Source organism: Engystomops pustulosus, chromosome 9 (genome assembly GCF_040894005.1).
Source record: "Engystomops pustulosus chromosome 9, aEngPut4.maternal, whole genome shotgun sequence".
NCBI lineage: Eukaryota > Metazoa > Chordata > Amphibia > Anura > Leptodactylidae > Engystomops > Engystomops pustulosus.
This window is the reverse complement of record NC_092419.1, coordinates 18,752,005-18,771,514: the sequence shown is the minus strand read 5'-3', so window position 1 is coordinate 18,771,514 and position 19,510 is coordinate 18,752,005. Positions and strand designations below refer to the sequence as shown.

At 46.0% G+C, this 19,510-nt stretch overlaps 1 protein-coding gene across 1 annotated transcript in view; it reads right to left on the bottom strand.

The window, feature by feature from the left end:
• KLHL4 (kelch like family member 4) overlaps positions 1–19,510 on the bottom strand; it is a 142,986-nt gene that overhangs the window by 16,650 nt on the left and 106,826 nt on the right. Inside the window, exon 4 of the mRNA XM_072123019.1 lies at positions 9,825–10,021. Within this exon, the coding sequence (XP_071979120.1) occupies positions 9,825–10,021 (197 nt within the window). The remainder of the gene's footprint in view (positions 1–9,824; positions 10,022–19,510) is intronic.

Below are 19,510 nucleotides of genomic sequence, written 5' to 3'. Positions count from 1 at the left end.
GGGGGCAGTATTATAGTAGTTATATTCTTGTACATAGGGGGCAGTATTATAGTAGTTATATTCTTGTACATAGGGGGCAGTATTATAGTAGTTATATTCTTGTACATAGGGGGCAGTATTATAGTAGTTATATTCTTGTACATAAGGGGCAGTATTATAGTAGTTATATTCTTGTACATAAGGGGTAGTATTATAGTAGTTACATTCTTGTACATAGGGGGCAGTATTATAGTAGTTATATTCTTGTACATAGGGGGCAGTATTATAGTAGTTATATTCTTGTACATAGGGGGCAGTATTATAGTAGTTATATTCTTGTACATAGGGGGCAGTATTATAGTAGTTATATTCTTGTACATAGGGGGCAGTATTATAGTAGTTATATTCCTGTACACAGGGGGCAGTATTATAGTAGTTATATTCCTGTACATAGGGGGCAGTATTATAGTAGTTATATTCTTGTACATAGGGGGCAGTATTATAGTAGTTATATTCCTGTACACAGGGGGCAGTATTATAGTAGTTATATTTCTGTACATAGGGGGCAGTATTATAGTAGTTATATTCTTGTACATAGGGGGCAGTATTATAGTAGTTATATTCTTGTACATAGGGGGCAGTATTATAGTAGTTATATTCTTGTACATAGAGGGCAGTATTATAGTAGTTATATTCTTGTACATAGAGGGCAGTATTATAGTAGTTATATTCTTGTACATAGGGGGCAGTATTATAGTAGTTATATTCCTGTACACAGGGGGCAGTATTATAGTAGTTATATTCCTGTACATAGGGGGCAGTATTATAGTAGTTATATTCTTGTACATAGGGGGCAGTATTATAGTAGTTATATTCCTGTACACAGGGGGCAGTATTATAGTAGTTATATTTCTGTACATAGGGGGCAGTATTATAGTAGTTATATTCTTGTACATAGGGGGCAGTATTATAGTAGTTATATTCTTGTACATAGGGGTTAGTATTATAGTAGTTATATTCTTGTACATAGGGGTTAGTATTATAGTAGTTATATTCCTGTACATAGGGGGCAGTATTATAGTAGTTATATTCTTGTACATAGGGGCAGTATTATAGTAGTTATATTCTTGTACATAGGGGGCAGTATTATAGTAGTTATATACTTGTACATAGGGGGCAGTATTATAGTAGTTATATTCCTGTACACAGGGGCAGTATTATAGTAGTTATATTTCTGTACATAGGGGGCAGTATTATAGTAGTTATATTCTTGTACATAGGGGGCAGTATTATAGTAGTTATATTCTTGTACATAGGGGTTAGTATTATAGTAGTTATATTCCTGTACATAGGGGGCAGTATTATAGTAGTTATATTCTTGTACATAGGGGCAGTATTATAGTAGTTATATTCTTGTACACAGGGGGCAGTATTATAGTAGTTATATTCTTGTACATAGGGGGCAGTATTATAGTAGTTATATTCTTGTACATAGGGGGCAGTATTATAGTAGTTATATTCTTGTACATAGGGGCAGTATTATAGTAGTTATATTCTTGTACATAGGGGGCAGTATTATAGTAGTTATATTCTTGTACATAGGGAGCAGTATTATAGTAGTTATATTCCTGTACATAGGGGGCAGTATTATAGTAGTTATATTCCTGTACATAGGGGGCAGTATTATAGTAGTTATATTCTTGTACATAGGGGGCAGTATTATAGTAGTTATATTCTTGTACATAGGAGGCAGTATTATAGTAGTTATATTCCTGTACATAGGGGGCAGTATTATAGTAGTTATATTCCTGTACATAGGGGGCAGTATTATAGTAGTTATATTCTTGTACATAGGGGGCAGTATTATAGTAGTTATATTCTTGTACATAGGGGGCAGTATTATAGTAGTTACATTCTTGTACATAGGAGGCAGTATTATAGTAGTTATATTCCTGTACATAGGGGCAGTATTATAGTAGTTATATTCCTGTACATAGGGGGCAGTATTATAGTAGTTATATTCTTGTATATAGGGGGCAGTAATATAGTAGTTATATTCTTGTATATAGGGGCAGTATTATAATAGTTATATTCTTGTACATAGGGGGTAGTATTATAGTAGTTATATTCCTGTACATAGGGGGTAGTATTATAGTAGTTATATTCTTGTACATAGGGGGCAGTATTATAGTAGTTATATTCTTGTTCATAGGGGGCAGTATTATAGTAGTTATATTCTTGTACATAGGGGGCAGTATTATAGTAGTTATATTCCTGTACATAGGGGCAGTATTATAGTAGTTATATTCCTGTACATAGGGGGCAGTATTATAGTAGTTATATTCTTGTACATAGGGGGCAGTATTATAGTAGTTATATTCTTGTACATAGGGAGCAGTATTATAGTAGTTATATTCTTGTACATAGGGGGCAGTATTATAGTAGTTATATTCTTGTACATAGGCGGCAGTATTATAGTAGTTATATTCTTGTACATAGGCGGCAGTATTATAGTAGTTATATTTTTGTACATAGGGGGCAGTATTATAGCAGTTATATTCATGTACATAGGGGGCAGTATTATAGTAGTTATATTCTTGTACATAGGGGCAGTATTATAGTAGTTATATTCTTGTACATAGAGGGCAGTATTATAGTAGTTATATTCTTGTACATAGGGGTCAGTATTATAGTAGTTATATCCTTGTACATAGGGGTCAGTATTATAGTAGTTATATCCTTGTACATAGGGGGCAGTATTATAGTAGTTATATTCTTGTACATAGGGGCAGTATTATAGTAGTTATATTCCTGTACATAGGGAGCAGTATTATAGTAGTTATATTCTTGTACATAGGGGGCAGTATTATAGTAGTTATATTCTTGTACATAGAGGGCAGTATTATAGTAGTTATATCCTTGTACATAGGGGTCAGTATTATAGTAGTTATATCCTTGTACATAGGGGTCAGTATTATAGTAGTTATATCCTTGTACATAGGGGGCAGTATTATAGTAGTTATATTCTTCTACATAGGGGCAGTATTATAGTAGTTATATTCCTGTACATAGGGAGCAGTATTATAGTAGTTATATTCTTGTACATAGGGGGCAGTATTATAGTAGTTATATTCTTGTACATAGGGGGTAGTATTATAGTAGTTATATTCTTGTACACAGGGGGCAGTATTATAGTAGTTATATTCTTGTACATAGGGGGCAGTATTATAGTAGTTATATTCTTGTACATAGGGGCAGTATTATAGTAGTTATATTCTTGTACATAGGGGCAGTATTATAGTAGTTATATTCTTGTACATAGGGGACAGTATTATAGTAGTTATATTCCTGTACATAGGGGGCAGTATTATAGTAGTTATATTCTTGTACATAGGGGGCAGTATTATAGTAGTTCTATTCTTGTACATAGGGGGCAGTATTATAGTAGTTATATTCTTTTACATAGGGGGCAGTATTATAGTAGTTATATTCTTGTACATAGGGGGCAGTATTATAGTAGTTATATTCTTGTACATAGAGGCAGTATTATAGTAGTTATATTCTTGTACATAGGGGGCAGTATTATAGTAGTTATATTCTTGTACATAGGGGGCAGTATTATAGTAGTTATATTCTTGTACAGAGGGGGCAGTATTATAGTAGTTATATTCTTGTACATAGGGGCAGTATTATAGTAGTTATATTCTTGTACATAGGGGGCAGTAATATAGTAGTTATATTCCTGTACATAGGAGACAGTATTATAGTAGTTATATTCTTGTACATAGGGGGCAGTATTATGGTAGTTATATTCTTCTACATAGGAGCAGCACTTATAATACTCTACATCAGTGCTGGGTATGTATGAATAATTATACTATCACATGGTTTGTGTTGTATATTCCCATGTGCTGTCAGTCTGTGTCTATTATTACTGTCAGCATTAAACCTTTACATCATCTTCATGTGTTTGCAGGTTGTCGCTATGTAGATCAGATGACACAGCAGATAAATTCTGTCCCATATTATAGATGACGTCTGAATGTCTTCCCTCCCGGCAGCTGCCTGCAGTCTCTCTACTATCCTGTCACTGCTGTCCCTTGCTGCTGTGCTGTAGTCATTGTATACAGAATATGCTGGATTTGTATTGTTGTTCTAAGGACTCAAGATCAATTAAATCAAAGATGGAGCATGTGAATATCAGAAGGACACAAGGGGCTTATTTACTAAGGGTTCCACGGCCATGTAACAAGAACATGTTCACTACTCACAGCTTGTTACAATGTATCAGACTGTAATCTAGTCCTGGTTGTGTAGCTCCTGTTGGACTCATTGGGGCGCATTTACTTACCCGGTCCAGTCACGATCCAGCAGCCCGTTCTCCGACGCTGATTCGGGTTCTGCCGGGATTCCCTAAGGTCGTGTGCCTGATGTCCACTAGGTGTCGCTGCTGCGCTGAAGCCCGCCGGAGTTCACCTTCTCCGTCTCGGTGTATGTGAGTGCTATTCTTGCGACACGATTTTTTTTAAGAATTGTGCGTTTTTTCCGAATCCGTCAGGTTTTCTGACGGCCACGCCCCCCGATTTCTGTTGCATGAAAGCCGGCGCCGATGCGCCACAATCCAATTGCGTGCGCCAAAGTCCCGGGGCAATTCGGAAAAATTCGGGAAACCCAACGAAAATGTGCAATTCGGACCCTTAGTAAATGAGCCCCATTATGCTGCATTCTACATTGTAACAATCTGTATCTGTGTGTGAACAGGGACCAGGACGCTGTAGATCTTTTAGCTTATGGACACAAACAACGAGGCCTCCAGTGACTTTAAGCAAAGGGAAATTTTTTAAAATATTTACAAAAGCAAAGATACTTTGTACTACAATGAGATAAAAATATATAAATAATGGAATAATCCTATGAATACTCAGAAGGATTCAACTCACCAGAGGAGTAAGAGAAGTCTAATTATACTGAAAATAGACCAAAAAGTGGCAAACATGAATATTGGGAATATGCGCCTCACATACAGGAAGGAAAGTCCAGATGGATCTGGGGATGTCAGGCAGAGATTATTGCGCACAGAATCCATGAAATCAAAGAACCGCCGCTCAGCGCCTCCTGTAATCTCCCAAATGTCATCGTGATATTTAAGTTTTTACTGTTCATCCGTCTGACATTTCATGAAAAGGAAACAAAGTTACAGAATTTCTTACCAAGAAGATCAGTGGAAAATCTGAATGTATCAAGAGAACATCAGGAGTCTATACTGTACAATATAGTGTTACATGGGACTGCAGGACACATCTACTACATGATCTGTACTCAGAGATATCACTGTGTTATCTGTGGTGTTACATAGGACTGCAGGACACATCTACTACATGATCTGTACTCAGATAGATATCACTGTGTTATCTGTGGTGTTACATAGGACTGCAGGACACATCTACTACATGATCTGTACTCAGAGAGATATCACTGTGTTATCTGTGGTGTTACATAGGACTGCAGGACATATCTACTACATGATCTGTACTCAGAGATATCACTGTGTTATCTGTGGTGTTACATAGGACTGCAGGACACATCTACTACATGATCTGTACCCAGAGATATCACTGTGTTATCTGTGGTGTTACATAGGACTGCAGGACACATCTACTACATGATCTGTACTCAGAGATATCACTGTGTTATCTGTGGTGTTACATGGGACTGCAGGACACATCTACTACATGATCTGTACTCAGAGAGATATCACTGTGTTATCTGTGGTGTTACATAGGACTGCAGGACACATCTACTACAGGATATTTACTCATATATCACTGTGTTATCTGTGGTGTTACATAGGACTGCAGGTCACATATACTACATGATCTGTACTCAGAGAGATATCACTGTGTTATCTATGGTGTTACATAGGACTGCAGGACACATCTACTGCATGATCTGTACTCAGAGATATCACTGTGTTATCTGTGGTGTTACATAGGACTGCAGGACACATCTACTACATGATCTGTACTCAGAGAGATATCACTGTGTTATCTGTGATGTTACATAGGACTGCAGGACACATCTACTACATGATCTGTACTCAGAGATATCACTGTGTTATCTGTAGTGTTACATAGGACTGCAGGACACATCTACTACATGATCTGTACTCAGAGATATCACTGTGTTATCTGTGGTGTTACATAGGACTGCAGGACACATCTACTACATGATCTGTACTCAGAGATATCACTGTGTTATCTGTGGTGTTACATAGGACTGCTGGACACATCTATTAAGGGACCAAATTGCGTTTTTCCATCACGTTAATATCTGAATGTATCAAGAGAACATCAGGAGTCTATACTGTACAATATAGTGTTACATGGGACTGCAGGACACATCTACTACATGATCTGTACTCAGAGATATCACTGTGTTATCTGTGGTGTTACATAGGACTGCAGGACACATCTACTACATGATCTGTACTCAGAGAGATATCACTGTGTTATCTGTGGTGTTACATAGGACTGCAGGACATATCTACTACATGATCTGTACTCAGAGATATCACTGTGTTATCTGTGGTGTTACATAGGACTGCAGGACACATCTACTACATGATCTGTACCCAGAGATATCACTGTGTTATCTGTGGTGTTACATAGGACTGCAGGACACATCTACTACATGATCTGTACTCAGAGATATCACTGTGTTATCTGTGGTGTTACATGGGACTGCAGGACACATCTACTACATGATCTGTACTCAGAGAGATATCACTGTGTTATCTGTGGTGTTACATAGGACTGCAGGACACATCTACTACAGGATATTTACTCATATATCACTGTGTTATCTGTGGTGTTACATAGGACTGCAGGTCACATATACTACATGATCTGTACTCAGAGAGATATCACTGTGTTATCTATGGTGTTACATAGGACTGCAGGACACATCTACTGCATGATCTGTACTCAGAGATATCACTGTGTTATCTGTGGTGTTACATAGGACTGCAGGACACATCTACTACATGATCTGTACTCAGAGAGATATCACTGTGTTATCTGTGATGTTACATAGGACTGCAGGACACATCTACTACATGATCTGTACTCAGAGATATCACTGTGTTATCTGTAGTGTTACATAGGACTGCAGGACACATCTACTACATGATCTGTACTCAGAGATATCACTGTGTTATCTGTGGTGTTACATAGGACTGCAGGACACATCTACTACATGATCTGTACTCAGAGATATCACTGTGTTATCTGTGGTGTTACATAGGACTGCTGGACACATCTATTAAGGGACCAAATTGCGTTTTTCCATCACGTTAATATTTCCGATTTGCGACGATTTTCCCTGAATTGCCTGCGGGATTTTGGCGCACGCTTTTGGATTGTGCCGCATCGGCGCCGGCATGCACACAACAGAAATGGGGGGGCGTGGCCGTAAGAAAACCCGACGGATTCGGAAAAAACGCAGTTTTTAAAAAACAAGAAGTGTTGCTTGACACGCGCTTACCTGCACCCAGGGTAGGACTTCAGTGAACTCCGACGGAATTCAGCGCAGCAGCGACACCTGGTGGACATCGGGCGCACTACCTTATTGAATCGCCGGAAGACCCGAATCCTCCACTAAGAACGTGCCGCTGGATCACGAATGGACCGGGTAAGTAAATCTGCCCCATAGAGTTATCACTGTATTTCCTGTGGTGTTACATAGGATTGCAAGTCACATCTACTATATGGTCAGTAGTGAGTTAGCATTTTGTGTTATCTGTTTTGTTACATAGGACTGCAGCTGGATACAGGACACACAAGCAGATGTCTTGGAGAGAGACTGTGGTGGTGATGTACTGCACTACCTGCCTGCTATCTCTCTGGTTGATACTAGTGATTATCTTCATTTTTCTTTCCTATAGGATTTGACTTCCTGCTTTTATTATGGGTCAGGAAGGAGGCAGGATATGGCGGCCATGTTTATCTGCCTGACTCGTACACAGTTATGGTGTTTGTATATATAATGTGCACATTCCCTGCACGCTTATCAATGAAAACAGGATGCGGAGAGATGCTCACTGAAGAGCAACATTGTGTCCGCTCCTCATTGTCTGAATGTGGTCAAAGTATCAAACCCTATAGGAACGGGTCAGAAAGTTCAGTAGTTTTATCATTAAAAGTGTAAGAAGAAAGCAGAACAGAGCAGGAATATTGTACATGATAATGTAACATTACAGAATTCCTTCATTTATGGAACTGACCAACTCTGTAAGGATTGGTACCAAACAGAGGCCCCTTATAGAGAACACTGACTTTATGGGGTCAGACTTGACCCCATTGCGGTCCCACATTTGCCTTAAAAAACAAGCAGTAGAAAAAAAACCTATAGCCACATAGCAATTTATGGTTTATATAGTGACCTAAATGCTAAACAATATGAGTAATTGTAGGTTAGGACGTTCAGTAGTTTTAGTATCTAAATAATAAAAAGTTAATTAATATTTATTAAAAGCAAATTAGGATCTGTTAGAGTACAAGTGGTCCCCGGGTTACGTACAAGATGGGTTCCATCGGTTTGTTCTTAAGTTGACTTGTATGTAAGTTGAAAGTTGTATATTTTATAATTGTAGCTCCAGACAAATTTTTTATTTTTTTGCCCCAGTGACAATTAGATTTTTGAAATTTTTGGCTGTAATGGGACCAAGGATTATCAATAAAACTTCATTACAGACACCTTACAGCTGATCATTGCAGCCGGGGACTATAGTAACATCCAGAGAGGTCACCAGAGGTCACAGCGGGCAGAGGGGCCGTCTTTAACTAGGGGTCGTCTGTAAGTCGGGTGTCCTTAAGTAGGGGACTGCCTGTATATATAAAAGTTGTACACATGTTCTGATGATATTGACAAACTCTGCATGAGCGTCGCCCCAAACATCTGCCACTTATAAAGACCTATGACTTAGGGGGCTCACGCTTGATTCCATGGTGGCCCAAAATGCCTAAAATAAAGACATAGGGGGTCATTTACTAAGGGCCCGATTCGCGTTTTCCCGACGTGTTACCCGAATATTTCTGATTTGCGCCGATTTCCCCTGTATCTCCCCGGGATTTTGGCGCACGCGATCGGATTGTGGCGCATCGGCGCCGGCATGCGCGTGACTGAAATCGGGTGACATGGACGAACGAAAACCTGACGTATTCGGAAAAACCGCCGCATTTAAAAACGGAAAATGTGACGCTTGGTACGCGCTTACCTTCACTTGGTCCGGGTCGGTGAATTTCAGGGCATCCGGATGCTTTTCAGCGCAGCAGCGCCACCTGGTGGACGGCGGAGGAACTACCTTCATAAATCCTGGCCGGACCCGAATCCACCGCAGAGAACGCGCCGCTGGATCATGAACGGACCGGGTAAGTAAATCTGCCCCATAATTCAGTGAAACAAGCCACAAAGCATCTTGTGAGTCACAACATAACCAATATAAAGTCATAAGCCATATGAGGAGAATTCAGTCAGGAGGTCCAGTGGTCCAGCATCGAAAGTGGAGAAAGAAAGTCTCCATTCATTGACAGCAAGCTACAGTTTTTCCTATTTGTCACACTGTCAATGGGTCAATTTGGATCCCCTGGCTGGTCCAACCACTGTCCAAAAAAGGGCAAAAAAAGCCTAATGCTCCAGCTAAACAATAAATTGGAGGTCATAGGTCACTACTTTTATATTTTTAACTCCCTGCACTGTGACCTCTCACTACACAACACCTGCCACCACTGAAGTCACCATGTGGCACTATCCTATTCCAGACTGCTTGCCCTGCCTAGGAATCTTACCATAGTGTAACTGTGAGCCACCCGCAGGAGCTCCACACATCCCTGCGCGTCTCCAAACGACCGGATCCCCAGGCAGTTGGACGGATGAAGCTGCTTCATGAGAAAGTTGCAGCAAACTTCTATAACCGGGGAAAGCTGAAGAAGACAAGCAGCAGCCAACAAACTTTCTATAGTGTCTTCCTTGAGTTCTAAAATACCTAAAAAATGAATAAAAAACAATAATAATTATAGTGCAGTATAAATATAGACGCAGCTCTGGAGTAGGATGTGGGATAAGCAATGTCATGCATGTACACAGTGACTGCACCAGCAGCAGAATAGGGAGTGCAGCTCTGGAGTATAATACAGGATGTAACTCAGGATCAGTACAGGATAAGTAATGTCATGCATGTACACAGTGACTGCACCAGCAGCAGAATAGGGAGTGCAGCTCTGGAGTATAATACGGGATGTAACTCAGGATCAGTACAGGACAAGTAATGTCATGTATGTACACAGTGACTGCACCAGCAGCAGAATAGTTCGTGCTGACTCATTCTGCTGTGAACTGCTGGAGGGTGTGGTTGTTGCTGCTGAGCTCCTGCACCACCTGGAGCAATCTCCATCCACCCAGGCCTGCTCTCTCCTCCCCAGGGAGGGAGTGGGTTCTCTGGGATGAATCCTGCAGGAAAGTCCCAGGCTCCTGTCTCCCGGACCAGGCCGGCGGGGGGCAGGAGAAGCCAGTTACCGGCCAAAGCGGAGGGGGTGAGAAGATCTGCCCGGAGCCAAGGACGCAGCGATGTGACCTCGGCTGCCACCCCCAAGACCCAGGGAAGCCGCAAGGTCTCCGGTTCACAGAAGATCAAGGCAAGTAACATCAGCCTAAGTGCTCCTCCTGGAAAGCTGAGTGACTGTGCGGGAAAGCTGGGTGGTTCAGCTGAAAAGCTGGGTGCTCACGGAGGTGTTGAAAAAGCATGGGGTGATCTTAAGGCCCGGGAGTCTGCTTCCATCTATGGCTCCCGGATTGCTGAGCACCTCCGTGAGTACGAGGAAGCTGGAAAAGCGCTGAGGAGGCTCCAGGAGGAGATAAGGGAGACCTTGGCCCTAGCGGGGGTGGCTACACAGAAGAAAAAGTCTGACTTTCTTACCACCATAGACAGACTTAAAGCCGAGGTCACCGCTCTGCAGGAGAAGCGTCATCTTATCCGCGAGCACAGTGGTCCGTTCCGTGAAAAGCTGGAGAATGACGCCCGGTTTGATGATATGCGCCAGGAGCAGTTAAGAAAGCTGAAGGGGCTTGAGATCCAGGCGGATGATGGCGATGATGAGGAGGATGAGGAAGACCTGCCGTGTCCGTCTGGTGGCCTGCACCAACACCAGCAGGCCTCGCACGACAGGCTGCCTGCAGAGCAAGCGCCATTACCATCAGGCTGCGGCTCTGCCAACCTGGAGGAGGAAAGTGATGACAGCGGCCAGGGGGGGGCGCTAATGGCTCAGATCCGTCAGCTTGAGTCCCCAGTTCACCTCCAAAACTTCTCCTTCGGCGATGATTTGCCAGATGACGACCAAAAGAGAAAGAAGAGAGCCAAGAAGATCAAGGCGTCTCAGGAGGTGAATCTGGTGTTTCGTCCCCTCCCTGTTCCCTCCGGGCGGGCAGCAGTGCCAGCCTGTCGTGTAGGCCCCGTTACCCAGCCCAGCACGAATCCTGCAGTGGACTCGGTGCCAGGGTGCGGGGAGAGTGCAAAGCCACGTTCCATCATGGCGCAGAGCACCAGCCTTGTTTGTAGTAGCAAGGATGGTGCAGGGAAGGCATCGGCCGAAAGGCCGGACAGTGAGGGCGATCCGGCAGGTCCTGGTACTGTGCGCTGCCCCCTAGTGGGAGGGGGGGGTGGCCCAGTGCCAGGAGCAGTGGCGGTGGCTCCTGTGGCCCCTAGCGCTGTGGCTGTTGCTTGCTCCGGTGAGCAGCGGCAGTGTGATGGGGCTGCTGGGGCTTGTGGTGCAGCGCCTCCCAATCATCCTGTGCAGCCTGTGCAAAAGGGCACAGGAAAAATATTATTCTGTATTGGCTCATCTGACCCTGGAGAGGACACAAAGAGACTGTCCGGAGTCAATAAGGACAAGCGGCCTCTTTCATCCAGCGAGCAGCGATGCTCCAACCTTAGAAAAACTGCGGGACAACAAGGGGTTAATGCCAATGAGGCAGAGGGCACAAGTAAGATCGGGGTTGGAGCTGCCTCTTCTCAGGCTGTATCAGCTATGGAGGTGGCTCTACCCCCAGTGCCCAGTGACGCTGAGGCAACCCCAGGTCCTCCTGGCCCAGCTGGTGTGAGTGATGCAAGGAAGCGAGGCGGTAATGTACATAGTGTGGTGAATGTGGGGGTGGTGAATGGCGCTGAGGGGGATCCTGGTGTGAGTGCTGGTCCATCTGCACCCCCAGTGGTGGCCGCTCCCATAAGGAGCTATGCGAGTGTCACCGCTGGGGCAAGTGGGGTTAACTCCTTGTCTCCTGGCTCTGGGAACAGCGTTTTGCAAAGGCGTCTTCTGGAGGCTCTCAGGAGAGGGGAAAAGTCAATCACTGTAGAGGGGAGAGAGGTTGATCTGTCCTTCTGGACAGACAGGCATGGCCTGGCAGCCTTCCAAGAGAAAAGGGGGGGAGAGACTGTATGGTCTTTACCCACAACTGGGCCCGGAGCTGCCCGTAGGAATGTGGTTCGTCTTCGCTGGAGGGGCAGTGACGCATGCCCACCCAGGTCAAGGGTGGTGGAGCTCCTCCTGAAGATGAACTTCAGGGCTAGTGACATCTTTGCCCTGATACATCCTTATGGTACTCCGGAGTTCGATGTCAGCTTTGTTCGGCCGGAGGGCTTAGAGCTCTTCTGGTCGAATTATGAGCTGGCAAAGAACGAGCCCGCATGGCGAGACTTTGCTGTGCAAGCAGTGTCTCGCCAAAACACAGTCAAGAAAGTGACCGTTTTGACCCGTAACGAGTCACTTTCTTGCATGGACATCATGACTTGGCTCAGTCGTTATGGTGAGGTTGTACAGGTACCTCAGAAAAACCGCGATGAATTTGGCATTTGGTCTGGGGCCTGGACCTTCATGATGAAGTTGAAGTGTTCAGGCGGCACAGTCGCCCACATTCCTTCTTCAGCCTTTCTTGGACGGGACAGAATCCTGATTTTCTACCAGGGGCAGCCGAAGGTCTGTCACAGGTGTGGTGACCCCACACACTTCAGCGCCAGCTGCCAAGTGCAGAAGTGCGCTTTGTGTGGTGGGCTAGGTCATCTCGCTGCATCCTGTAAGGACATTAGGTGTAACCTGTGTGGTGAGCTCGGTCACCCTTTCAGCCGTTGTCCTCGCTCCTTTGCCAATGCGGTTGTGACCCCAGTGGAGGAGAGCCATGAGGTTGCTTCTGCTGGGGAAGGTACCAGCAGAGGTGGAGGAGCTGAGGGGCCTGTGAAGAAAAGCAAGAAGAAGTCGCCTTCTCAGTTGAGGCGGCTTGAAGCCAGACAAAAAGGGAGAGAACTGGGGAAGCCTCAGGTTGCTGGGGTGACCCTTGGTCCTTCCTCAGAGGCTGGTCATGCTACTGAGGCCCTGAGGGATGATGAGTTGGATGAGGAGGTCAGGAGGATGGAGCGCGAGAAAGGTGCCATGTCCTCCACGTCCTCCCATTATGAGAGTATGGATGAGGATAACAGGATTTGGCTAGAAAATAAGCGCAAGCAGAAAAAGAAAAAACGCGGCGTATCTAAGGTACCTAAGGAAGGGAAAACTTCCTCCCCTCTGGTTGAGCTTTCCAACCAGTTCCTCACCCTCGATGAGATCGCCTCCTCGGAAGGAGAGGCTGAGGGTGGGGTTCTGGAGGTGGCGGCGGAGCAGCCTGCAGGGGGCGCCGAGTCTCTATCCTCTGGGGATGCTGGGTCCTCAGAGTGGGAGACTGACTCAGAGCCAGGAGACAAGGACGAAGGAGAGGGTGGTCCGGGTGGGTCCTTGGGGGCCAGTAATAACATGGACACCTCAATTTCGTTAAAAAGAAGTTGCCCCAATTCTGAAGGGAAAAGGGAAAAGGGATCATCCTCAGAGGACAGTAGAGGGAAGGGAGGTAGTAAGAAAAAAGCCGTCTAACTCAATCACTCATGATGGCGGCACCCACTCCGTTGACGCTGGCGTCCATTAATGTCGCCAGCATTAAGTCTGATGCGGCTAGATTTGCGGCCTTTGATTTTCTCGGCCGTGTTGAAGCCGACATTTTATTTTTGCAGGAGACCAGGCTGCCAGATTTGGCGGCCGTGTTTAAAGCTAAGAGGGAATGGAGACACGGGCCTTCCTATTGGTCTCTTGCGGCCGAGCCGTATAGCGGAGTGGCGGTCCTTTTTACCGCACCGGTAGAATGCCGACGAGTTATTGAGTTAGAAATGGGGAGGTGCCTGATCCTGGATGTCCTCATGAAGGGACAAGAACTTCGTCTTATTAACATCTATGGTCCCCAGTCCAAGTGGGACAGGAAGTGTCTCTTTATGAGGATCAAGCCCTACCTTTTTACAAGTCGGCAGGTGGTCTTTGGAGGGGACTTCAATGCTGTCACGAGGTCCCAGGATAGGGGAGGTTCCAGAGACAAGCTGACTTATGATAGCGTCGCTCTTAATAGCATAGCCAGTGAGGCTCGCCTGGTGGATGTCCACATCCGGCACACCCCAGGTCACACGGGGTTCACCTATTATAGGGGTAGCTGCAGGTCTAGAATAGACAGGTTTTATTTAAAGGAGGAAGCCATCTCTTCAGCAGTGTCCGTTGTTGAGGTGGAGTTCTCCGACCACTGTTTAATTTTGTTTTCTCTGAATGTTACAGAGACCCCCCGGATGGGAAGAGGCTACTGGAAGCTCAATTCGTCTCTCCTGGAAGAAGCAGAGATAAGACAATCCTTTGAGGACTTTCTTCAGAGCCAGGTACCATTGCTGGGCCTTTGTAGCAGTAAGTCAGAGTGGTGGGAGATGCTCAAGAAAAGGGTGGCGAGATTCTTCCGCCAGCTCTCGAGCCTCAGGAGCCTGGACAGGTACCGCCTGTATCAGGGCCTGAGGAGGAAACTCGAGCATCTCGTCTCGACTGGAGGTAGTCGTGAGGACATCTCCAGAGTGAAATCCTTGCTGAAGAGGTGTCAGTACGATAGACACGCATCTTTGGTTTTTGAGAGGGATTACGGGAAATACCGCTCGCCCGACCCTTACAGAAACTGCAAGATGTCAGTGAATGGTAAAGTTGTCACGGGACTGGTTGACAGTACGGGATCCCTGAAAAGGTCCAGATCAGGGATTCTGGAGGTCGTCAGATCCTTCTACTCGCACCTCTTGGGCAGGAAGGATCTAGATCGGGATGTGATGTCGGCTTTCCTGGCTGAAACTGTCCCTGAGCCAGGAGTAGACCCTTCTCTTGATGTCTTGACAGAGATGATCAGGGAAGAGGAAGTCAGCCGGGCGATTGAAGGGCTCGCCCTCAAGAAATCGCCAGGTCCGGATGGCTTAACATCCGAGTTTTATAAGACCTTTAAGGACGCCTTGGTTCCCCTCTTGACTGAGGTATTCAATGAGTGTCTTTCCTCGGGCGCTCTGCCGAAGTCAATGAGGAGGTCAGCCCTGATCATCCTGTCAAAGGGTAAGGACCGATCTCGTATTGAGAACTGGCGTCCCATAGCGCTTCTCAATACGGACAGAAAGGTTTTGGCAAAGGTGCTGTTTAATCGGCTGGTGCAGTTTGCGCCCCGGCTCCTTTCGGGGACCCAGCACTGCTCTGTTCCAGGCCGCAGTACATTTAGTGCTGTGCTTTGTGTCCGGGAGGCAGTGGAGCAGGGCAGGGCTGGTAACTGGAAGGGGTACTTGCTGTCCTTGGATCAGGCAAAAGCGTTTGATCGGGTTAACCACGAGTACCTCTGGTCTGTCCTTCTGAGGTATGGCCTGCCGGGGGAGTTTGTCAATTGGCTAAAGGTTTTGTACGCAGGGGCAGAGAGTTTCCCGCTTGTGAACGGTTGGATTGGCCGCTCTTTTGAGGTTGGGTCTGGTGTTCGCCAGGGTTGTCCTCTGAGCCCACTTCTATACGTGTTTGCGATTGACCCATTCCTTAGGAGGGTTGATCGTGGGCCGTTGGTGGGAGTCGGGATGGACCGGGCGGCACCGGAAGCCACTCTAAGGGTGGTAGCGTATGCTGATGATGTCACCGTTTTTGTGTCCTCGAGAGGGGAGGCGCAATGGGTGATGTCAGAGGTTGACCGCTACTCAGAGGCTTCTGGGTCCAAGATCAACCGGGATAAGTGTGAGAGTCTCTGGCTGGGAGAGGGGGATCCAGGGTTTGATCTCCCGGACACTCTTCCAGGGCCCCAAGACTCTGCCAAAGTTCTCGGCATCGAATTTGGCCAGGGGGATTACCCCATGCAAAACTGGGACGGCAGGCTTAAGATCGCCGCCCAGAAGGTGGACCAGTGGAAGGGTTGGTCTTTGACCCTCAGGGAAAGGGTGAACTTGATTAAAACTTACCTGCTCCCATTGCTGATATATCTGGGCAGTGTGTGCTTGTTGCCAGAACCCCTCTGGACTCGGGTCTACAGTCTGTTCTTCCAGCTGTTATGGGGGAATAGGCTGAACCTAATCAAGAGGGAGGTTACTTACCGCACGAGGAGACAAGGAGGGTTGTGTATGGTCAACCCTGTGGTGTTCCTAGTGAATACCTTTCTTAAGATCAATATCGCAAACCTCTGGAAAGAGAGGGCTCCTCCGTGGGTATACTCCTGCAGGGGATGGTTTCGGCCTTTCTTCCAGGAATGGGAGACAGGAGGGCGAGTGAAGGATCTTCGTACACCACATGGGCATCTTCCGGCTTACGCTACCCCGGTTCTGAAGGTGATTCGCCGGTGGGGTCTGGGAATGTGGGAGATCAGGACCATGTCGAGGAAAGTCCTTGACAAAAGGGTTCTGTTGACCCATTTCCAGAAGCCTCTGGCCCTCAGGGATTGCCCAAGTCGGGATCTTGGGGTGGGTTTAGGTCTTTTGAATTCCATCAGGATCCCCTTGAAGTTTTGGGACTTGACTTGGCGCTGCTTCCATGGAAAGCTGTGTGTGAGGGACAATCTGAAGTGTAGGAGCTCTGAGGAAAGGGGTTGTCCCCGGGAGGAGTGCGGTGGCCTGCTGGAGAGCATGGACCACTTCCTGCTTCAGTGCCCCTTTAACACAGAGGTGTACAACCGGGTGGGCGCTTCCATCCATTGGCCCGGGTTGGCCGGTCTCTCCTATGCGGAGTGGGCCTATGGAGCATTCAGAGGCCTGGGTGGCTGGGACCGCTGCACGTTATTCTTAGTCAGTCTAGTGGTCAGGTACCACACGTGGAACGCACGGTGTTTAGTATCGACGCAGCGTAAAATCCTCCCGGTGGTTGAGGTGGTTAGGAACATTGTGGGTGACCTGGTGAAGGTGCGCTCTCTGGAGTATGAGAGGCTGGGCACGGGGAGGGCCTCTCTCCTTTGGAGGGGGTTCTCCTTTAGTGTCCCTTAGTCTGTCATCTCCGCTCCTGGTGTTGGGCTGAAGCTGACACTGTAGATTTTTGTTTTGTATCTGAGGTTATAGTGATGTAGCGGCTTGCAGGCGCCGAACCTGGGCTTTATGTGGTTGGTTTGTTATGTTGATATGTTTAATGTGTTTGTATTTTGTGTACAGTGTGTATTTATGTAGTTATAGTTAATGTGTATATAGGTTGGTTGGTTTTGGGGTGTTGGTGTTAGGGTGTTAGGTTGGGAGGGGGGTGGATGGGATTTGGACAATATGATCCTGGGCACTGGTCTGGACTATATAGCGCGAACTTTGGACGTTAGACCAGTGTCTGGGTGGGAGGGTGATGGGCGTGGGATTTAGTTAGTTATATTTAATGTTTTTATTTCCTGTTTGTCTTTTATTTGCTGCGTATTCTTTAGTTATTTATGGAAAAAAAAAAAAAAAAAAAAAAAAAAAAAATTATTGTAAAAATTATATATAAAAAAAAAAAAATTTAGGTGGTGGGATTGGGTGAAGGTTTTGTTTTATAATGCTGATTGTGTGGTGTGTGTGTGGTGTGTGTGTGGCTGGGCCAGGAGATTTTCGTAAGTCTCTTTTAGTTTGTATTATTGTTTTGTTATTATTATTATTGTTTTGTTTTGCCAGAAGTTATGGCTTGATTTATGTTTATTGTTGTAATGTTTTTCATTTTTATATATAAAATAAAAGATTTACAGGATGTAACTCAGGATCAGTACAGGACAAGTAATGTCATGTATGTACACAGTGACTGCACCAGCAGCAGAATAGTGAGTGCAGCTCTGGAGTATAATACAGGATGTAACTCAGGATCAGTACAGGACAAGTAATGTCATGTATATACACAGTGACTGCACCAGCAGCAGAATAGTGAGTGCAGCTCTGGGGTATAATACAGGATGTAACTCAGGATCAGTACAGGATAAGTAATGTCATGTATGTACACAGTGACTGTACCAGCAGCAGAATAGTGAGGGCAGCTCTGGAGTATAATACAGGATGTAAGTCAGGAACAGTACAGGATAAGTAATGTCATGTATGTACACAGTGACTGCACCAGCAGCAGAATAATGAGTGCAGCTCTGGGGTATAATACAGGATGTAACTCAGGATCAGTACAGGATAAGTAATGTCATGTATGTACACAGTGACTGCAGCAGCAGCAGCAGAATAGTGAGTGCAGCTCTGGAGTATAATACAGGATGTAACTCAGGATCAGTACAGGATAAGTAATGTCATGTATGTACACAGTGACTGCACCAGCAGCAGATAGTGAGTGCATCTCTGGAGCTCGTTAGCTCGTTAGCTGTCTGTTGCTGTGAGAGGCTGTGTGCTGCTGCTGCTCTGAGCTCCAGGCAGGTTCCATCTCCACCTGGGGCCTGCTCTCTCCCTTCCCAGGGAGGGGGTGGGTTTCCAGGCATGAGCCAGAGCAGCAAGCCCCAGGCTCCTGCTTCCCGGGCCAGGCCGGCGGGGGGCAGGGGTAGCTACCGGCCAGCGCTATGGAGGACTCAGGGGTGAGACGTTCCACCAGGAGTCGTAGTAATACTGCTCCTGCTCCCCCTGGGTCCAGTGTAAAGAGGCAAACCCAGAAGCCGGACGTCCATGATGGTGCGGGTGAGAGCGGTCCTTCCGGGGCTGGAGCCATGAAGCGGAGTGCTCACAGAGGTAAGGCTGACCATGTGGGGGGAGGCTGGGCGGTGCAGGGACCCCGGGAGTCTTTGTCCACCTATGCCTCCCGGGTCCAGAGCCACCTCTGTGAGTATGAAGAGGCGACTAAGACCATCAGGAGGCTCCGGGAGGAGCTGCGTTGTGCCCGCGCCAGGGCGAACACAGCGCCAAAGAAGCGAAAAATGGAGGTTAAAGGAGAAATTAATCACCTAAAAGAAGAGATTGATAAGCTGATAAAAAGAAAGACCTTTATTTGCGAGAACAGTGGGCCGTTTCAGGAAAAACTGATTAATGATGGCCGATTTGCTCAGATGGCTGATAACAGAGAGCAAAGGCTGAAGGGGTTGCAGCCTGCGAGCCAGGTGGAGGAGGAGGATGATGATGATAACGAGCAGCATTTCCCACCTGGCGGTCTGCAGGAAGATCAGCAGGCCTCGTGCAGTGGGCCCCCTGCAGGACAGCCAGCAGTAACACCTCGCTCGGGGGAGA